This window comes from Tachysurus vachellii, chromosome 16 (assembly GCF_030014155.1).
Source record: "Tachysurus vachellii isolate PV-2020 chromosome 16, HZAU_Pvac_v1, whole genome shotgun sequence".
NCBI lineage: Eukaryota > Metazoa > Chordata > Actinopteri > Siluriformes > Bagridae > Tachysurus > Tachysurus vachellii.
This window is the reverse complement of record NC_083475.1, coordinates 14,969,523-14,991,844: the sequence shown is the minus strand read 5'-3', so window position 1 is coordinate 14,991,844 and position 22,322 is coordinate 14,969,523. Positions and strand designations below refer to the sequence as shown.

The window sequence follows — 22,322 nt, the reverse complement described above, 5'->3', positions numbered from 1 at the left end:
CTTGGAGCTGACACTCTGGGTGCTGGTTTAAGATGTGGGCCAAAGCCGAGTGGGGCCTGCTGACCCTGAGGCCCCCAACATCCTACGCACACACATATAGACACACGTACACACACACACAAACACACACACTGTGTGCGGCCCAGTGCTAAAAGGGACCAGAGATATGTTCCCAGAGAAGGAAGAGATCAGCAGAAGAAGCCCCAGAGGCAACTGCCCCATCAGTGTTGAAACTCAACCCCCGAGAAAGAATGCATCCTATTCCCCCTCTCTCCCTCCTTTGCTACCCAGCTATCTTTGGACAGCCCTTCCCAGATCGACTTCCTTTTGAGATAATGCAGTACAAATCAATTGCCATTCTGGCACTCGTATTGAATGCAGGCAATCCTGTGATGAACTCCACATGGCACAGGACACTGGATCTCTACCAAGCTGTGTTACATATCCCATTATAGTAGTGTTGTTCAGTGACACTCAGTAAAACGAGTTGAGATATTTTGATCCTGCCTGATGGCACCCAAAAAAAGTCTTTACTACTATTTCTGTCCTGGTTGTGGTTTCAGGGGTTAATCATTTCTGAGATACGCTTAACCTTCCAGAGTTGGTTAAAATGTCTTAATTACACATTTTAATGAGAGACATTTCAATAATGACAAACAGGGAAACGCTGGTCAATAAGTGTCCCGTAGTGACACAGTTACACATTTTCCCTCTCACTTCCTCACACTCCTCACTGACTGATCAAAGGAGGAATGATGTGTCAGACAAAAGCTAATTAACTTGTGGGAAAACTTACTCCTGCCATTTAACATCTATGTCTACCTGCAGATCGGTGTAACCTGAGACTTAAACTCGTATAATCAGTCATTACTGGTTAAAAAAAAAAAGATAGAGGCCTTATTAAACAAACGAAACAAAATTCTTTCATTCTTCCGTTCTCTGGGTTTTATGAATTGTAAATGCTTGTCATCTAAGTCATTGACTAAGAATACCTTCAGTATAAAAACTCTGATAGAAGGAAAATATCAAAAAATACATTTTTCTTCTCTTGGCTATAAAAGTCTGTGGTATTCAAACTTGCAATCTCCCAAGAATGCTTTTAAAGATTCAAGATTCTTTTCAAGTGCAACTCACATATAATTTGGTTCTAGCTTAACTACAATTTTAAGAATTGAAATAAAAAGAAAAATTGCAGCCAAGGCGATAGCAATAAATAATTCAGTTCATTTAAATGACGTATAAGGTATAAATAAATATTTAAATATTTATATAGATAAAAATATGTAGATATAAATAGGCTATTGGTTAATAATAAGTTATTCTGAGTGACATATATGACATGGTCTACAGCTTATAAAAAAATAAAAATAAAGCCTACTAATAAAGTAGTAATGATTTTAATCAGTAATAATTTTCAAACCTTAATTTAATTCAGATTTTTTTTTTTATCTTAATTGCATAGAAATTCAGTTTAGCTTGATTTATTTGTTGATCCGAAAGCCAAAGCATATCTAGGACAACAGCCAGTAAATATGGTCTTTTCATGATCTATAAACTATGCCATCATATAGATTTTTGTCAACTGCTCACTACCAGGAAGAAATCAAGATTTATTATTACACAGTACATAACAATTATTATTGCTGCATGCTACAAGACACCAATATATTGTTTATATAACTGTGTGTATTATCAGCGGTGTTGTGTACACCATTTTTTTTTTCATTTGCATTGTCCAAAACACACAAATAAATGATCTACATAGCAACAGAACTGAAAGATACTGTAATATAAAATTATGTACACTTCAATGTGGTTTGTAAATCCTTTGGTCATTTTGTCATAGTGAGAAAAATTTCAGTGGTCTTAAAAGGTCTCATAAGTTTTTTTTTGTGCAGAGATCAAGTTGTGCGGCAGCCAGTGTAAGTTTCTTTTTTCTTTTTTGTCACTTCCCTCTGACTTGCCATAACCTGGTTTCCTAGCTTATAGTGTTTTGCATGCCTTGTAACAACTGCCTGGTGGATGACTGAAACACACGCACCATGCTCAGGAATGATAACATCAATGAATGCTCACCAGAGTGACGGGGGGAAAAGAAAAGCAAAGGAAAACATGGCATCACTGCTTTGTCTAAAAGCTAAAGGTTGCTGTACAGCAATGACACTCCTTCAGTGTGGCCAAAAAAATCTTCTACGGTTCTCAGCAGAGCACTTGGGTTTGCCAGAGGAATAAAGCATAACATGATAAGTGAGCTCTTCAACAGCCAGTTAACTCTCATCTGGACTGTCGGCTGCCTTTTCAAGTTCTGACAAAACAGGATAATCAGTTTGTCACCCCCTCTCCAACTGATGAGACAAGCATGAACTTTTACCAGCCAAAGTTTGTGTAGTTGTCGATTTGCTGGCAATAAAAACCTGTCTATCTCCTTCACTATTCCAGTGCATGAAGAAAAAGCAAGGAAAGAGCAGACCTCCTACTGTTCTTCTGCTGTCAATAGCTCTACCCCTCCCTGTGAAGTGGTAGATCTTCACTTCAGAATACCTTGGCAATGATTCATGCCTCTTGGATTTCAAAGAATTTACGAGTCAATTCTTGTGTAATCTTGCCTTGTCCTCTGTGTGTTCTCAGCACATGCTTTTTGGATATGTGACAACTCACTGAATTGGGGACCAGACCTTCAGACACCCACATTGTACATTGTTCAGAACTCATATTTGCCCAGTTTTCTTTTTTAATAAGTATGAGGCGTAATAGGCATGTGCGTGTATATAGAGCAAAGGTTACACAAAGAGATTATGCAAGGGTAAAGAGGAACGAGTAATGATTAGAGGTTTCTGACTTATGTAATGGTGAGACGACAGTCCTTGAACTTGCAAGTGCAAGTCTTAGCAGCTCCAAAGAAGAGCGTGCTGAAACAGTGTGAAGCCTCACACTGAACAGAGCAAAAGGAAAAATTCTCACCCTCAAAATATGCCATGTCTAAAGGTCCTCTTTTGCATGCCAGGCAATTTACTTAAAGCTGCTAACTACGGGGAACCCCTCTCTTCCTCTCAGCTCAAAACTCTTGGAATAACTTTATTTAATAAAATTTGGGAGTTTATCTTAAGTTTAACGAAAGGTCTGACACATGTTGAATCACCTTTCTAATTTTAAAACTAACAAATAAAAATCTGTCCGTCCAATTCTGCCAATTTGGTCGATTAGTACATTTGCACACACAAGATATTTATCCATAATTTCTCAGCAGCTACCAACTGATGAGAGTGAAGTCTAACAAATACTTGCTCAGATGTGTAACAACACTAATTACCTTAATAGGTATCGACAGGAATTTCGATAATTTTCGACGACACATTTTTATAAATCGACAGGAAAGAAAGAGAGAGAGAGAGAGAGAGAGAGAGAGAGAGAGAGAGAGAGAGAGAGAGAGAGAGAGAGAGAGAGTAAATTGTTGGAAAGTAATTCCTTTCCAACAAAAGAGATGGTTACTCCTGTCCATGGGGCATTTTCTCACTCCCACTGGGGCAATTTAATCTTGCAATCTCCCTATGGTATGGTATTTTACAACACTCCGAAGCTCCCTACACAGTTTTAACTATTTGTTTTGTCAACTCCGTTTATTGCTACTTAATGGTAGTATCTATTGCTAGGATGATGTGGCCATAACTTTGCGATTTGTCTAAACTCTAACAGACTTCTACAGAAAACCATGGCATCTTAACTACACAAGGCTTTAGATTGCCAAATTTCCAAATTGTGATTTAGGTCCTAATACCTTTGATTGTATATTTGATCCAAGCCACTATATTCAACTCTACCTTGGCGATGAACGATTTTGATGTGTTTCCTTAAGACTCTTGTTTTGTATTTAAATCGTACCACATGGTTAAAACGTGAATTATACATAGAAAATCAGTAATGCTGTACAATATTTGAAGCATTATCAAATTGTTAAGAGACCACCCATTTTTATTTTTTTTAGTTTATTAATAAAATAGAGGATGAAGTCTAGGAAGCAAGAGTGCAGCTCACGTTCACTTTAAATTTAAACTGAGAACACATGGTTTGTGTTTGCACAAAAGCCTTTTTTTAACATAGCCTCTCCTTAGGGCCGCTGACAAGAATTCCACAAAGACAGGAAAAATAAAAAACACTCTGCTTGATTTGATGAGGCAAACCTATCCAAGGACTCCCTCAGTCGAGGCAGACCCCACGGACGAGCCACCCAGTAACTGCATCCCTCCCCACCGCCACCACTTCTACGAATAAAGGCCACATGTTATATTAAACTAAAGGTGGAAGTGGGGAAAAAGAGCCAGGCAGCTCCTGGGTGCAGGGGTGGCACAACGTCAGCTTTGTGATTTCTTCTGGAATGCCTCCACTATTTCGGCTGATCCTGAAAAGGTTCTACAGCCAGGAAATCCAAGCCCTCCACAGCCAACAAACCTCCATCCACCCCTCCATTCCTCTCTTCTCCATTTCCCAATCAACTACACTCCTCTACCAAATAGTGCTATGAATGGCACCTATCAGAGTAGAGCTAAAACCTCACGATTAGGGGGAATTGCCGAAGGGCCCATTGTAGAGGAGAAAAATGTCTGCCAGAGTGAGGAATGTGGAAAATTCCTGGCAGGACAAGCAGCCTTTTGTTACGATTTTTTTTTTTCTCTTTTTTTCAGGAGGGGGTGTTCTGGAGGGAAAGAAAGGCGCAAATTGGATCTGCTCCATTTAGGAGCCTCTGCTGTTTGAAGTGAAATCAGTTCCCAGAGTTTTTCAAAGGGGGAGAGGGGTCATGGGCAGCCCTATAATTCAGGTTTTACTTCAGTTCCTTACAATTTTCTAGTTTGAGAATTTGTTGTCTTGAGAGTTTTTACCAAGATTTATTAGATCATATAGAGTATCTTATACTCATTTGTAGTTCGTTGGCTTTTAGTTTTTGCAGTCTTTCTCTCTTTACAACACAAATCCTCTGACGTTATTGATTGCTGTGAAGTTATTCATAGCCACTTATAAAGTATATAAGAGACCATGTATGTGTTCTTGGAACTATAGGATGCAGTTGTGGGTTTTGTTCAGGAATAAGAGTTGAGTGGGAAAGAATCCATAAGGAGCAGTCAACTCCGCCCATAGTAAGCTGAATGATGCAGATGTTGTGGATTAACCTGCGTTGCCTGGAACAACTCATGTCCTGTGTCCTATTGGCAGTGGCAAAAATACGCTAATAACATGGATCCTGACTAGATTTTCATAGAATCTGAAGAACAGCAGAAGTGTGGTGAGAAAACATGGAAAAAGACCAACTATTTAGCAAAGGGTGGTGTATTTACGTACACAATGTCCGTCTCACAGCAGTACGTGCTGAATAAGCCCACTAGCTCATTGGCTGATTTGCATTTAACACCCTTGTTGCACACATTAAAAGCTAATCGATGATGCTAACATGAGCATGTCTTTAGTTTTTGTTTGGAGTAGAAGCTGGATGGTGTTTATCTGCATAAAACATCCTATAAAAAAAGGTATAAAATTCAACACAAATTTGAAATAAAAAATATTTCTATAGCTTTATGCTGACTCGATGATTTATGCTGCATATTTTTTCCTGATATCCTCAACATTTTAGTTTCTATGATCTATTATGCTATTGGATAAACACAATACAAATACAGTAAATACAAGCTATTTGTAGTTCAGTAAAGGTTTCAGGGAACTATTCTGGATGTGTACAAGCCTCTGGATGAAAGACATCAGTGAAAGAAAACTGTAGCCCTGTATCAGCCCCAGCATTCCCCCAACAGGAAACAGAGACAGCACATGTGGGGCCTGAGACTGATAGAGGCAATGGATTCTGTAGAGGCCATACCATCAATAACACAGGCCACATACCTTTCCCTGCTCTTACAAACACAGTTGCCACCCCCTGTTATCCCTTTCCCTTCCTTTCCTCTACTTTCTCACATCGACACTTCTGTGAACACTAGCTATATAGCCTGATTGGATTGACTGTCAGGTAATTACGATATTATATTGCTTTTAAAATACTGTTTAATTTTAAAAAATACAAAAGCAGCTACAAATCACAAGCATAAAGAATACACTTTACTATATGAGAAAATCAGACAAAACTGTACATTTTCTTAATGCTTTTCAACATGCGTACTATGTGAGAGACATGGCATGACTACATGGCATGGCATCGCTTCTTAATTTATTAAAGCTCAGACATGGGTGTAAAGTAATCCTTTGTTGGAATAAATTTGGCCCAAGTGTGGTGCAATTGAACAAATATAGGGAGGTAAGCAGACAGAATGGACAAGAATGAGATGACAAAATATGGAAAAAAGTTACAGGTTTGCAAACATTTTAACTCTGACTCTCACACATCCAAGACGTGGACAAGAGCATATCAAAGCTACAGAGTGTATTAATATTTTTGCAGGAACATACTATGGGGCAAATGTAGTCCAAATCCATCTTGCAAATCTAATAGCCAATATGATGTGTACTGCTTATTACAAAATTATCCTAAGTGCTGATAATTAGTATGATTTTGCCAAACAATATTGATCCAGTGGGGGCCAACATTCCCACTTATGTAGCAAAAACAGGCAGCGAGTGTTCATCTTGGGTAGAAGGAGACCACAATACATGGACAAGACATTACAATTAATTAAGCATGTGTGACTTCTCATGCAGTTCTCATCCTTTGCACATTTATGCTGGTTGACAGCTCATTGAAGATTATCACACTCCCCCCTCCCCCCCATGGCTAGGATTCCAAAAGAGGAAAATTGACCATGTTGACTGTGTGAGGGTGGGACTGGTCTGAGTGACAACAATATGCAGAAGAGGGCAAGTTGTGCTTTATTTGTTTTGTGTGGCACCATGGTCCTGGAGAAATGCTGTCTCATTTCACTGTGTACTGCAACAGCTATATATGGTTTAAATGACAATAAAAGCTTCTTGACTTGACTTGACTTCCTCGGAGTGTGTTAATAAGCACTGTGATGTATCATAAGAAGCAGTTGTGGCTGGCATCACATGTTAGCCATTGGCCCTCCCTAGTTAATAGCTGGTGTATTATAAGGGGGTTAATGTGGTTAAAAAGGCCTGGGTTAAAAACAAATTTCTACCTGTGTGTTTTTCTCCCATTTATAATGTGCAAGTGAAACCTAGCACATCGAGCATCCGCTTAACCATTGTTTCGCACACTGATTCACTGAACTGCCAAACTCCTGGGATAACCACAGGAATCACTGACTAGAAAACACATGGGGCCAAGTTCAATATTTTGCCTGAGAGGATTGTTGACGCTATAAAAACTTTTTGATGTTTGACACTGAATCCCCATCATACTGTCTTCCTCTAAGCTTATATATGTGAAAGGGAAAAAAAAAGGTGAGGGAAAAAAAATTCACACTTTGGCAAAGGGTGAGGGTTTTCCAAGCCTCTCCACCACACTTTGAGACTATTGGAAGAATCCCAATCCCAGCGCTCATCTACTCCACCGATCTGCCTCCTCTGACTGCCGGACTCTCCCTCCCATTTCCCTGAGCTCTAATTCCGCTCCTCACCACCTGCCAACATTGTTTGTCCCATAGCCAAAAGCAGCACAGCCTTGTGTTAGATGAGAGTACTTCCTCTACGCCCCCCCATCCGCCCACACCCCACGCCCCCTACTCATTCATTTACTCATTCTCCTGCTTTTTCCAAAGGCGTAGGGTGCGGAGTCTCACTGGTGTTAGGTCTGCAATGACTAATGTCCCCCCACATACAGTGAACTGGCAATGGCTTCTTTTAAAGTAATATACAGGAAGGTAAGTGAGAGGTGAAAGGGCTTTAAGGCAACAGGTAAGATCACCATGTTTGGTGTCTGTGCTCTCACTCGTACACAGAGTCAGCTGTTTTTGGGTGGCTGGTGGTTTCAAGGGCAGAGGGGGGTCAGTGGATGCAGTTGACAAAACTTACTGAGGGGAAGGGACAAAGAACCTGGCAAGTGAAAGGGCACCATAAATCAAGATCTTGTCTTATACCTCATATCAAAGGAATTCTTGGCCCCAAAGGCTGCTGATGGCTTGCTTTGCATTCATTTGTTTTGGCTGCATGATTGCAGCACTGTCCCTGGCAGAATGGACTTCTATGAGAAAACTCGATAAATCATAAATCTATAAATCTATTGTTTTTGCCTATGCGCATTTATTCCTATGGAAACAAATGGACAGGTTGTCTGCAAAGCAGCCAAGTGCTAAAAATGCAACTGTGACATTACTAGCAAGAGAGGGGTCAACCTGCCGTGGAAAAAGAGAAAGAGCTTCCCTCTCCACTGTAGTTTTGCTTGGTTGGTGAGGAACCAAATGCATAAAACTGAGTGGACACCAGCCAGCTGGCAGCATGAAAGGGGGAACTGCTGTGCACAACTGATTAATGCTAGCTGTTTGAGGACAAAGATTCTTCCTCACCCTGCCAACTGTGGAGCCTGTCCGCTTGGCACAGAGGACCCTGTCCATCTCAGCACCTGTGCAGGATGCACACTCGGAAAAGGAAGGGGGAGACTGTAAATCAGGGCTTTGGCATGCTTAAACAGATCGACCTAGCAGCACAGATGCTGGATTGGAGGACTTGCTAAATGCTTGTAAAATTGTAAAAGTCATGCCAAATAAAAATTATACATACAAAGGGAAAGGTCACCTTCTGAATCTTTCTGTAGTCATCATTGGTAAGTGTTGGCTCAGCTATCTGGAAATATGCTGTTTGACGGTATGACGTTGCACAGTGTGATGTTGTTGAACAGGACAGAATCTCTTCATATTGACATTCTATTCTAAATCAGCTTCTCAAGGTCTTGGCTAGACACAGCTCTCTTTTCTTATCACCCTGGGGAGGGCAATTCCTATTGCTGCTTAGAAAAGTTCTAGATATCCACACCACCTGTGGAAAAATGGCATCAGTTATCCAAGAACCAGAAAACAATACTCATTTGTCTCATGTCCATCAACATTAGCCTTCAATCTTATTATTTATTTATTTTATTTTTTAGAAATAAATGATATCTGTACATTATTGATATAGCAGGTAGAAAATTGTCGTAGTATCTATGCCCTAACCAATTTACACATGTAAATCCAGAAACAATCAAGCAAACATACAAACTAATCTCAGCTGTAGAGTTCTACATAAAGGGTTAAAATAAAGAAGTCTTTTTTTTTTCAAGTACATTTCCCTACGGTTTATCAGTTAACAAGACTAAATGGGCTAAATGTTTTGTCACCTAAATCAAATTAAGTGAAAAATCTTATTATTGTACAACACAGAATTAGTCTAGAAATGTCAAGCAGCAAAACAAAAACTCATGAAAATCACACGTAAGCACAGAGTGTGCCTCCTTAACACCGAGGATTTTGCTGCATATTAATTCATCTCCTTAAATTTTGAAAGAACGGCATTTGAAATTCCTTCTCAAACTTTCTGATCTGAACATGTTGTAACAGCTTCAGAGACTTACTCTGTTTGAAAATGTTACAAAGGGAGGACAGTGACTAGTGTGCTAAGTCTGGTTGGGGTCTTATGATTTCAATTTCAAATTGTTTTTTTTTTTTTTAAACTCTCGACAAGACGCACACGTTCTTGGTTACTTCTGAGGTAGATATGGTTAAACACTACTTTCTTTCCCTTCTGGTGGCCAGAGCCACCTTCTTCTATTAACCATTTAGGAGGGTTGGGGATGACTGGTGGTGGGGGAAGCAAAGGAAAACATTCCAGTGGCCCCTTGTAGCTAAAAAGGATATGCTATAATTAGTTCCAGGAGGGCGAGTGGTAGCTGAATGAAGAAAGCTGGCTTGTTTATCCAGGAAAAGAATGGCAAGGCTCTTGACAAGTCCACCCTGTATATGTGAGGCAGCCATGTGGCTATGGTGGATGCCTGGGCCATGCCAATTCATCTGTGACAAAATAAAGCTGCCAAACAGATCATAACCTAGGCTTTCAAAGCAACACAGCCACCCATACATGAGGACAGGTCTGTGGACATACATTCCTCTAGTCCATTCATTTAAAAAAACAAGAGGGGAAAGAAAACAAGTTAGTGCTCTGTCCCTGACTGCACTAGTTGAGTTAATGGGCAATTTCTGCTGTGCGTCACAGCCCTTGGATAAATGAGACCCATCTACAAAAGTGGGCCTTGGAGAGGACACTCTCATGATAGCAAGCTGCCTCCTTGACTCATTCTCATTCACAAACTCGCTTCATTGTAGAAGGCTCACACTAAATAGCTCACTCTGCTACTAGGGTTTAAATGGCACACCAACTGGCCAGGCACCATATAGAGGAACTCAGTGATGTAATAATAATAATAATAATAATAATAATAATAATAATAATAATAATAATAATAATAATAATACATTCCCCCCCCCAAATTAACCCTTTAATACACATCATACACACAGTCACTTTAAGGCTGTCTATAGGAAATTATAAGACGTAATCATAAATCATTGTAAATCGTTATACTGATTTCTTTCACTCTGTAAACTATATGCAGTTTTCGATGATGCTATACAAAAAAAAAACACAAAATTGGTATAGGAGCTAAAATTGCTGTTTTTTAATTTCCAAAATCAGCTGCATTGCAACATTACTAAATTGATTAGGTACTCCACATAAAGAATATAGTGCTGTATTTTGTTTAAAAAATTATGTTATATTTATTAACACTTCATTTTGGAATTTTTTCAGGTTTTCAGGTATTCTATCAGTCTATCATTTAGTATTTGTACACATGGAGATTTATGTTTTAGTATGTCATATTTTGAAAATATATTTCCTTGGGTATTTAATTTAATATAATTAAATAAAAATAAGATTTTAAGTATGAACCTAAAGGGGTTAACATTTTTTAAAATTTCCCCTATTTTCCCTTCTCAGCCTTTATTTCCTGATGTTGCAGTTCAAATGTAAACTACGCTACAATCAATAATTTATTGTTGAAATCCCCTTCCTTGCTGTTAAGAGATATTAGAACAATTACGTGATTTCTAGCTTAAAATTCTGTCACATGCCCATTTTCCTGTATATGCAAGAAATTATATTTATAACTCATTTTTTGCCTCATTGTTAACTAATTTTTTTGCCTCATTGTTTGTCTATGAGTAATTGACAAGTACACACACAGGAAGTGTCTGTGTGTGTGCATGCATTTAAGCAATGTAAGCGTGTGTGTATGTGCGTTTCAAGTCAGTAGATTGACATACACGCAGCTACCATGAAAGAGTAGCCGATCGTGCCTCTGGGCATCAGTCCAGAAAAGCAGTGCAATAAACGTGACCCTCTTTATCAGGCCAGTCCAAAGTTTCCAGCAGTGGGTGGCAGCAGCAACAGCTAAACCCTCAAAAAATGCTCTCACACTGAAATCTCCATTATTATCCTCCTCTGCTGGAAGATTGCTGCTTGCATTCTTGGATGATTTAGTAATCCAGGCCATGTTTTCCTCCAGTACAAACACAATTATTTTTATTTTATTTATTTTATTTTTTTTTACGTATGAATCATTCTAACTTACAGGTCCAAGTTTTTTAAATAGTTATGAATGCATGCAGGGATTGTAGACTATTCAAGTGACCACATAGCTGCTGCAGATATAGAAATGATACTACTTAATATATTGCATGAAATGACCTTCTTAAGCAATACTCCAGCATTTAAAATCTAAAGCAGTTGTAGCACATTGTACATTTACACAATCATTTAGAGACAATTTCTAAATGCAGTTATTATGGCAATCTATTAATATTTATGTATAATCACATATCTATGTAAAATGCTAAAGAATTTGATAGAATTGTTAAATGTATCTGTAAATGAATCTCTAAATACGCATAATAAGACTATTATTATTCCCCGGGCTTGGATATAGGCTATTTATAAAAAGATCTCATGATTTCAATATATGATACAAGGTGATACCGTGTGAAGTAAGGCTAGTGCATGTCATTGCACTAATAAATAGATGAAACGAAATGACAATGAACTGTATGCGCTTCAAGAATCAAGAATGATGCCAACCAGTCTTCTGTGAAAACGCTGAGAGAAAAAAGACAGCACCTTCTTACAATACAAGCAACCTGACAAAACATCTTAACCATTACACATGTAGTTCATCATTATCAGCTCACAGCAGCCAAGTGGTAACTAATTTAACCAAGGCAATTCACTTCATTTAAAATCAAGTCTCTGATGTTATAAAGATCTGGTAACATAAGTGCATACGCACACACAAGGAACATTCTTTATGGATAGTGTTTAAACTGGGGAAGTATAAACAGAACTAAATAAAATGTTCTGTGTTGTCTTTGATTAATTCTATAGACCAAATTACACCAAGATATGTTGAATAAAATATTATTATATTTTATGCATCCTTGACTTGTCTTTGTTTTAACCAGAACTTCCTTTCCAGCTTACAGTGTCATGTTAAACCAACATGGCTGCACACAGTATCAGAAATAAACACAGTAGCACTTCTTACCTTATAATTTCAGTGATTAGGAAATGGGATAGTTAAAAAGGGGGCATGGATGAGAGTGGGAGTAAATGTCACTGGGGGATTTTGGTGGAAACAGAATTAGGGATATAACATTAATTGTTACAAATTAAAGTTATTATTTCTATTAAAATCATAAATGTACTTCCACTGCCTCATAACTTATAACTGAATGCTGGAACTGCCGAAACACTTTAAAGTGTGTTGTTGCTCTTTCGTCTCTCCAGTCGCTCAAACAGACATGTAGCTATGCATTACTATCAGTGAGTCTCCAAAACATTTACTCCTACATGTACTCAGCCTTGATGGTATGGATGCAGCCCTACACAAACTCTTAACTGTTAACCTGTAGGTAAATGTCTACTTTTTACTGTACTGCTACAATTTTTCTTTTGAAATTTGTAATACAAAAAACACCTTTGGTGAAATATTTTCTGTTTGTTTCACTCTATGATATTTAATTGTTTGATTTAAACAGTTGAATTTCTGTGGGGTTTTTTTTTTTGTTGTTGTTGTTGCATTATGTTTTAATCTTTTGCCCATGATCAACAGCTAAAGGCATTCAATTTCTTGAGATTTGACAGGTTTTAAAGATAGTAGATTTGGGTTAAAAAAAATTGCTGGCATGTAAACAAAAAATAGAAATCAATCCCACAACATTGGATATGAAACAATAAATCAAAAAGCACTTGTACTGGTTTATTAATAAACCAATTGAATAAGAATTCACACATTGACACATTTGATACTGAACCCATGTTATTAACTCATGCATCATAGAAAAACACAAAACCATCAACCAAGCATGGACAGAGAGAGAGAGGGAGAGAGAGAGTTCCTTCATGTCCATTCAGAGGGCTCTCTCTCTCTCTCTCTCTCTCTCTCTCTCTCTCTCTGTCTCTCGCCCCTGCAGGCTATCAATTTATCAAGGTGACACTTACAAGCTGATAGACACGTTTTTTTAAGCTCTCCGCAGAATTGCTGATGTGTAACTGTGGTCAGTGTGAAGTCTAACCTGACATCTAAATATTTTCTTTAACACATAATACAAACATTTGTACAATCTCATTAAGCACTTGCTGACGAGCAAGCAAGCAGTGGCAAGGCTGAGTGGAAGGCCTGTGGCAGTTTCCCAGGCACAGCCTTAAGCCTAGACATGGATTAAATTGCAGTGATTGATGGTAATTCCACATTAAAGAAAGTGCGTTTAGTTCAAGATTAGGTCTAATTTGGGCCCTTAAACATATCCAAATGATATATAATATCAATTAATTCAAGTAAAAATGAAAACTCAAATCTAATGGAAGCAAACAGGTTGCCTTTTAATCACATATTTGCAAAACAAATACATAAATAAACATCCATTTTAAATAGTCTAGAAGAAAGATTGTTATTATATAATATTATTATTATTATAAATATTATAATATTATTTGCTGCTGGAGACCTCATCAACTAGCTAAATTTCACAGACCATGTCTCAGTCATCTATAGTTCATACACATAATCCAGCTGTTCAAATATTAGGCTCATTATTTAAATATGTGCAATAATATTTCAGCTATTTATTGGAGCTTTTCCTTCTTGAACATTTCTCTTATATAACACATTTTTATTTTATTTATTTTAATTATCATTCAGATTCAAGTTAATAATATTTATTGGTATATCCTTAACCAGTTTGTGAGTTTGGATTAAACCCATTTAATTCTGGTGACCAGTCAAACAGTCTAATGACTATAATTAAAGTAATGTTGAGTTGTAATTTCCACCATTATGCATCTTGGACCACACTTGGAGAACCAGGAGATTAATATGTTCTAATCCACAATGGCTTAGGAACATCTGTGCAATTTTACCCTCATGAAAAATAACAGGGCTTATGAATATGCATTAATATGCAATGTCTTAATATCCTCCTGCAGTCCCAGCTAGTTTAGCACACCATTTTAAGAGTTTAAGATGTTTTTTCACATTTCTATGTCAGATATTATATTATCTTAGGGATAAATTGGGGCTAATATTAAAATGCTTAATGTATACACCTATAATATAATTAAAATAAATGAAAGTGTGTAACATACCCATTTCCTTGGTCTTCCTCTGGGTCTCTTCTCTCCTGTGGTCTCAGCTTTCTGTGAATATCAAGGACTATGAGTTAATACTCATTCAGTTCTGCTAAAATGCAAAACGCGTCAGAAAACGTTACATATCAATATACTGTTGAATCAGAGATTCTTGTATTTTAGCAAAGTAGCACCAGAGAGTCTGTGTAAGGTATATCTTAGCATCTGAGAAGGAGCTGTCTGTGTATCTTGCACATAGGATGTTCCCAACCTGAACAGCATAATATTTCACTGGTGGAATTTTATGCTATACAAATGGAAATGAGAGGGCCATTATCAGCGGACTCACTGCTGAGATAAGGACCATAACAGACTGTTATGGGTTTTATATCACATTAGGGACCTTGTGGTAACAGCTAGGCAATGATTTGGAGTACTTCCAATTTCTCAGATATCCTTTACCCATTTAAAATTTGAGACAAGCACCATTATAATCTGCTTATTTATCTCACCTCATTTTACCTCTTGCATCAGGGAAATGATTATTAAATTACTAGCATTTTATGCACAAGTGTTGTTTTGACTGTTTATCAGACAATATTAAATGCAATCTTCAATACATTTCTTATGATTTCTTATGATCATATTTCTCAACCTTCCAAATTAAAAGTCATTATAGCTAGACTATATTAGTGGACCATATTGACTTTGCGTAATGTTTAAAAGAGCCGTTTCTATACATTTAACAGATTAAGAATCTAAAGCACCTTTACATTTACCGTGCAAGCCTCAAGAAGGTCCCATCTTCACAACAGTCGAGGACAGTTAACAAGACAAGATGCAACTCAATAATTGATAGAATATAAAGTGCTCTCCCTGGGTGCTACAAAAGTTAAGCTGAACTCTGGAGGAAACACTATACGAATGATAAAATATCTATGAATTCAAATCAAATCAAATCAAATTTTATTTGTCACTTACACATACATACAGAGTACATGCAGTGAAATGCTTTTTACGTCTGTCCGGTATTCAAGCATAAAAGGAATGGAATTAAGGATAAAAATAAAACCAAAAGGAGGTAGATAAATAAAAAGCATATAACAAAAAAACTATATAACAATTTGAAAAATATATGTGAAAAATATATGTATATACATAAATGCTTATGGTTTTTAATGCTTGTTCTTAAAGTGTCCATGTGCAGTATAGTGTGTATAAAGTGGCACTGTGCTGTACAAGTCCAGAGTTAAAGTGACAGTCCAGAGTTAAAGTGACAGTCCAGAGTTATAGGTGTCATAGTGCAATTCTGGGAAGGGGGAAGGACAGGTGTCAAAAATACCTGTCAATCCAGGACGTGTTTCAAATGCTGGCTGGTTCCCAAAAGGCATCGTAATGTTAAGGTCGTCTTAACTGGCTGAAAGACTTTGGGTGTCATTATTCTCATTCAATAATAATTATCTTGCTACTGCAGTGTAAAGCACGTATTTAAAATGAAAACTTTCCCATACATCTTCTACACACACCAGTACTGTTTGTTTTTTTTTGTGCTTGCCCAGAGTGAGCAATGACATCAGTGCCACACATTACTGTTTAGCCAAATAAGTATGCTTTAACAAAGGCCATAAACATATGCAAAAACATTTTGTGCAAGTGTCACAAGAATAAAACCTTCGAAGGACACAGCCGCTTAGTGCTCAACCCAAGTCTGACCACAACCACCACTCTACTGTCCGCTTAGCCAGCTCATGTAACTTTAATGTGTCAGACAGGGCATATCAAATTCTTAAATGAGAGGATGGGTTACACCAATTTGTGATTTGATTAAACAGTTCTAGAAACCACTAGACTGATGCACTTCAATGATGTACTTCAGTTCTACCTCACACTAGAACAAACAAATCAGCCCATAGGTCAGCCACAGTTCTTTGAACTTCTTCTGTATTTTTTTTTCTCACTACTGCTGTTTGTCTGTATGTCTCTATCTGCTGATGTCTCTTTAACCAATCTGTGTATCAGCTCTCAGTTCAGGTTGCTGCATATTTAATTGGGATATTTAATGGTCTGTAAACTAACACCCTTATTAATTAATCATGGTTTTGCATGTCTTGTCCAGCAATGCAGCCTATTCTTGTGTCCACTATGTATGCCTTGCAGTCACTGTTGAGCCTTTACTTGGCCTTCCCTGACATGACAAGTGTATGTTAGGCAAGGCCATTGCAGATTAAGGGGGTAGGCAGAGACTGGGTGAGCTAGATTTGCCCTGTCAGGCCTTGCTTTATAAAAGGATGGTTTAAAATTAGCCCCCTGAGTCCAGTGTATCAAGTTTAACAATGACTGCTCTATGGAAAATATTCCAGCTCTTCATTAGGACAAATGCATTAAGCAGATGATCAGTGTGTGGTTCAGAGTGTGCTTTTGATAATAAGGATAATAGCATTTTAACAGCCAGTGAGGTTATCTTTTCATTTAGTTTGGTCATATGATATAGTTTCAGGAGCTCCTAATGCAGTAGTTCATCATTTTTGCATCAAGCATTTAAAGTGTAATGATTATTGTAAGCTGCACAGGGCAACATTGTACACTGCCTTTTTTACGTTAACAATAGTGTTCTTTTAGAATAATATATCAAAATTTGTATTTTATACCCAACTCTGCCGGACATCATTTAATTTGAAACGCTTCAATCTTTTCTCCCTACGCTCCATTCATCCAGTCTATAACTGCTCAAAATGAGCTTTCAAGAAACAAGATTTCTGCCTATATGCAGAGTATTGTCAAGTTACAGTCTTTTACCTAGATCAGGCGCTTGCCCATGTTAAAGAGTCTCTCAAGTGAAATCTCCACTCTGTTTAGTTTAACTAGTGTAGCTACAGTCTGGGGATCAGAGTAAGGAGTGGCAATTTAAACCAGCGATGAACACTTCGTTTCAATCTGTAAAGCAGTAGAACCCGGTGAAGATGATTAATTCTGGGTGGGAGAGCAAACTTTGTGAAAAGTGTTTTGAGTCAGGCGCCTTGACGATTTCCACTCCTTTCATCTTAGCAGATTTATCTGCTCACTGTTTATCATAACAATGCCAAATGAGATGAAACAGAATTATACCGGCAGAAAAGAGCTTGGGTTTTTCAAAGTGGGCCTGAGACTGTTTACAGTGGTACCTTAATGTGGAAGAGCGCAAGTCGGACTGTCAGTGAGTCATTACCACAGTCTGATCCCCCTACCACCAGCAGATAAATGAAGACATCCAAACTCCCCCATGTCTCACAGATGAAAATCACACACTAATACATCTTAACCAAGACTGCAAATGATGTTAAGGAACGTCTCATATACAACAGGTCTGAGCAGACCACACACAAAAATGAAGGGATATGTTAATGATTTCATCAGCAGTTGCCATGTTTCTGTTTTTGGAAACATTTCTATGTATGAATTTGATTACAAGATTGCTTATGAACATACTATATTGATTTCTTCAGTTAGAAATTTATGAGGGCACTACAGCAAACTGGGTGTGCCTTTCTCTGAATACATGAATATGCATGTGTGTGTGTGTGTGTGTGTGTGTGTGTGTGTGTGTGTGTGTGTGTGTGTGTGTGTGTGTGTGTGTGTGTGTAGTGAAATAAAAAATCCTGCAGTGGTGGGCTTACTGTGCTCTGGCCTGGTATACACAGCACCGAAGTTGTATGATTGCAACAATAATTAGAACAGTTCCACACTACATACACGCACACACACACACACACACACACACACACACACACACACACACACACACACACACACACGGACTCATACACACCACACACAATGTTTAAACTGACTCAGAGGTATGGAACACAAAATCTTTCTTTGCTTACTGATACCCTTGGATGTGGGGTGTATGATAGCATGCAAATACAATTGTCTGTCTGTCTTTGTTATTACAATCAACCAACAGTGACTGAATGCCACAGAGCTGTGTAGCAGTAGTTAACATCCTACCTTCTGTGCTGCTTTGGAAGGCCCCTTGTTCTTGCTTCCCTTGGGACGTCCTCTTGGACGTTTGGGGACAGGCTCACCCGTGGGTTCCTGCAGAGGAGAGAAGGTAAACACAGCAGTTGAGGTCAGGTAATATAGCTGTTAGACAATTTGCCCCAAAATCAATTTAACTTCCCACTGCCCCATCTATAGCCCTTCAAACAATCCTCTTATTTTCTGGTCAGCAGGTATGCATCCAAAACCCAGTAAAAGGTATTATATGATATTGTGTGACTTTATGAGTGTAATTAAAATGCAAAATGTATTTAAATTAGTAATAATTGGATATATATATATATATATATATATATATATATATATATATATAGATATATAGATAGATAGATAGATAGATAGATAGATAGATAGATAGATAGATAGATAGATAGATAGATAGATAGATTCACTTTTTACATTTTACATTTTACATAATATTTTGTTGGACATTTTGTCTAAAACATACTATGATGTAATTTCTATTTTTCTATTTGCAAATTTATTTATGTAATAACCGACAAAAAATATTTACAGTAAAATGTATGTTGTGTCGGATAAGCGGTAGAAGATGAATGAATGAATGAATGTATGTTGTGAAATTATGTACACTGTTAAAAATGTGATTGTTTGATGGTTCTTTGGATGCTTAAGGGTAATTAGCTTAGAGGGGGAAGGCCTATAAAATAAAGAAACCATAAGGGTTAAAACGTTAAGAGTATAGACCATATACAGTATATATATATATATATATATATATATATATATATATATATATATATATATATATATATATATATATATAATCGGAAATACTACGGTATGACAAGTGATCCAGCATAAATCTAAAAAAGTTTGGAGTTTTATAAAGTTTTATAAAGTTTGGAGAATGTTCAGCATATCAGCTGGAGTCCAGGATTTTACGCGCGCAAGTTCTACAGTGAAACCCAAAGCCGTTTGCTGTTGTACTAAATAGTGTTTCAAAATAGTGGCTATTTAACTCACTGTTTAATACGGTAGTGTTCAGTTTTGGACGTAACTTCTCGTGTGTCCCACATGTGCGGGCGACAACTAATTACAATCGGAAGGCTGACTCACAGAGAAGCTTATGACAGTGAATCACGGCTTTACGGTGCGTAAACACGCGCATGTTCATGACTAAACTCTCTTCCGTGTCGTTACACTGGAGAACGTGAGCAGGCTACGAGCTGGAACAACGAAATTTAACACAAATGGTGAATGCAACCAGTATATGCAAAGGAGTTTGTGTGTAGCGCTTTATCTGAGCTGCAGAACGGCGGAGGTCGCGGCTCGGTCAGGGGCGGCGTAAAAACAGTCGTTAAAGACGCAACTTCCAAGCGTAAAGTTTGTACACACTGAATAACTGCGTCCGGCAGCAACCCTGATGCAACTAATCTGTGATTTCAGGGAAACACTAGAGAACACAAATTCCCAAAAATCACCGGCAGGCAATATGCATCATTTACTAAAACTATGCAGAAATAACTTCGTTTGTTTGCGGTCCAAAAGCAAAAAGCAATATATTTGCATAGCTGAATATTTATCTAATGCCAATGCGTTGATCATTGTTAGACTCTAAGAAAAAGTTTGGGATCATTGGTTCGATTTGGCATTTTGCAGTTTTTGCATGACCCTAGTATTTAAGCTGGAACATCTTCCCAGCACAAAAAAAGGAGTTGCATAAAAAAAGGTTGCGCCCCAACGAGGTATAATCATGAACTTACTCGATAACATTATTTACTATTGTTGTTGAATGAATTGTGCATTCATATTTCAGCTCACTTCATACAATCAATAGACCACAGCACGAGACATCAAGAGACAGTTGCATGCTCACGATATACAGGACCGAAACTGCAAGATATTCATTTAATGCACCGGTGTGTCAGATGTGTTTTAGGCTATTATTCAATATTCGTTTTAGGACTTAGATACAGAAGTGTAAAAAAAAAATAGGAAGAAGAAGAGGAAGAAAAAGAAGATGAAGAGGAGGCGGAAGAAGAAGACAAGCCAACGGCACTGACTTGCTGCGGCTTCCGGGGTCTTCCCGGTCCTCTCTTCGGAGGCTCGGCGGCCGGAGCGGGCTGCTCGCGGGATCCCGAGGCTTCGGCGCCTTCCTCGCCGCGCGCGCTCATTGCAATGACTCACAGCCAAACGGGGAAGTTCCTGTAGATCTGTGCTCCTGCAGCGCGCGCGCTCTGTGTCGCGCACCGGACGTCCTGCTGCAGTATTACGAGACGATGGTTGATGGGGGATCCACTGTAGTCTGAACAAGGTCTGAGGATAACGGTAATGAATAAACCAAGGCAGGTGAGACGTTAGGGATGCAAAATAGTATCTAAAAAGTGGGCCTCGTGAACCTGGAGGTGTCGCGATTTGCACGTGCTGCCCGCCTGAGTATTTGGCACACGCAAGAAAAAAACGTCTCGTCTTTAGAACAGAGTGGGGGTGGCTATAGTCATAAAATAAGAGAGCGATCAATGAGAATGTTGGTCTTGTCCATGCGGACGAACTCGACGCGCTGTCAGATGTGCGCGTTGTGCTCGCTGGGCTCAGTGGAGTTCCCAAAAAACCTGGAGGAAAAACTTTTCTACACGGGACAGCTTAGGAAAAAACATTCGCCTTTTAAATGCATCTCTGTTGCCCACACGGAAATAAGTCCACTAAGTGGACGGGGCTGTGGTATATATATTATTTAAAAAAGACGAAAATCACTTTTCCCGTGGGTGGATAATATGGAGAGGGAGGGGGCACAAAAGGCGCAAAGAGAGAGAGAGAGAGAGAGAGAGAGAGAGAGAGAGAGAGAGAGAGAGAGAGAGGGAAAAAAGAGAATTGGACGGCTGCCACAGAAAACATGAGAAATTCTGCGAGGAGAGACCACATCGAGACAAACTCCTGTGTCCAGCACCATTCATGCTACTGGACACGGTCCAACGGGTTTAAAGAGACCAAGAGCGCATGCATGCTTTAATATTGCTCATTACTCAAGTCATTTAATAATGCCTGCTAAATTCCATGCAGATACATGCAGGTACAATAGTGAAACTTGACCAGGCTTACTTTCCGTGTTCATTTCACTGGCAGGTATTTATTTAATATGCAACAATCAGTTACCTGTAATGTTTATGTAGATCAGTTGCTTATTCAAAATGAAATATGACTACTACTACTACTACTACTAACAATAATAATAATAATAATAATAATAATAATAATAATAATAATGGCTTTAGCTGGATTGTGCAGCTGCATGTGTGCGTGGAGTGAAACTTGCACCCAGACCTTCAGCAGTCGGTGGGCTTTGAAGCGACCCGCCCATCGGCGCGCGGTGAGATCAATTACACAAGAACAACAGGTCCTGAGAATGAAGTGCATTACGTGGAGGCCCTTTCCCACGATCTGCCCGAGCCTGCATGACAACAGGGGGGACGGCAAAGTCCTCCCCTAACCCTCTCCACACCAACTCAGCCTTGGAGACTTAAGCTGATACAGCAAAAAAAGGAGATGAAATTATTTAATAACCAACAAAACACCTCAAATCAGTGCACCTAAGTGTGTTATTGTTCATTTCCGATCCAAAGTGTCTTTCCACATCTAAAGCCCTGTTTTATTAGGGGGAGTGGAAACGGTGTGGTTGACTTCGCATAAGAAGTTTCCTGTGAAAGAGAGTGGGTTCATTTGTC

The 22,322-nt window shown here is 38.4% G+C and overlaps 1 protein-coding gene across 1 annotated transcript in view; it reads right to left on the bottom strand.

Annotated features, from left to right (window-relative positions):
* Nucleotides 1-21,249, bottom strand: part of hmga2 (high mobility group AT-hook 2) — a 29,735-nt gene extending 8,486 nt beyond the window's left edge. The window contains exons 1-3 of the mRNA XM_060890065.1: nucleotides 20,664-21,249; nucleotides 18,589-18,675; nucleotides 14,620-14,670 (exon numbers count right to left, since the gene is read on the bottom strand). Coding sequence (XP_060746048.1) covers nucleotides 14,620-14,670; nucleotides 18,589-18,675; nucleotides 20,664-20,774 — 249 coding nt within the window. The 5' untranslated portion in view covers nucleotides 20,775-21,249. The remainder of the gene's footprint in view (nucleotides 1-14,619; nucleotides 14,671-18,588; nucleotides 18,676-20,663) is intronic.
* Nucleotides 21,250-22,322: the final 1,073 nt, after the last annotated feature.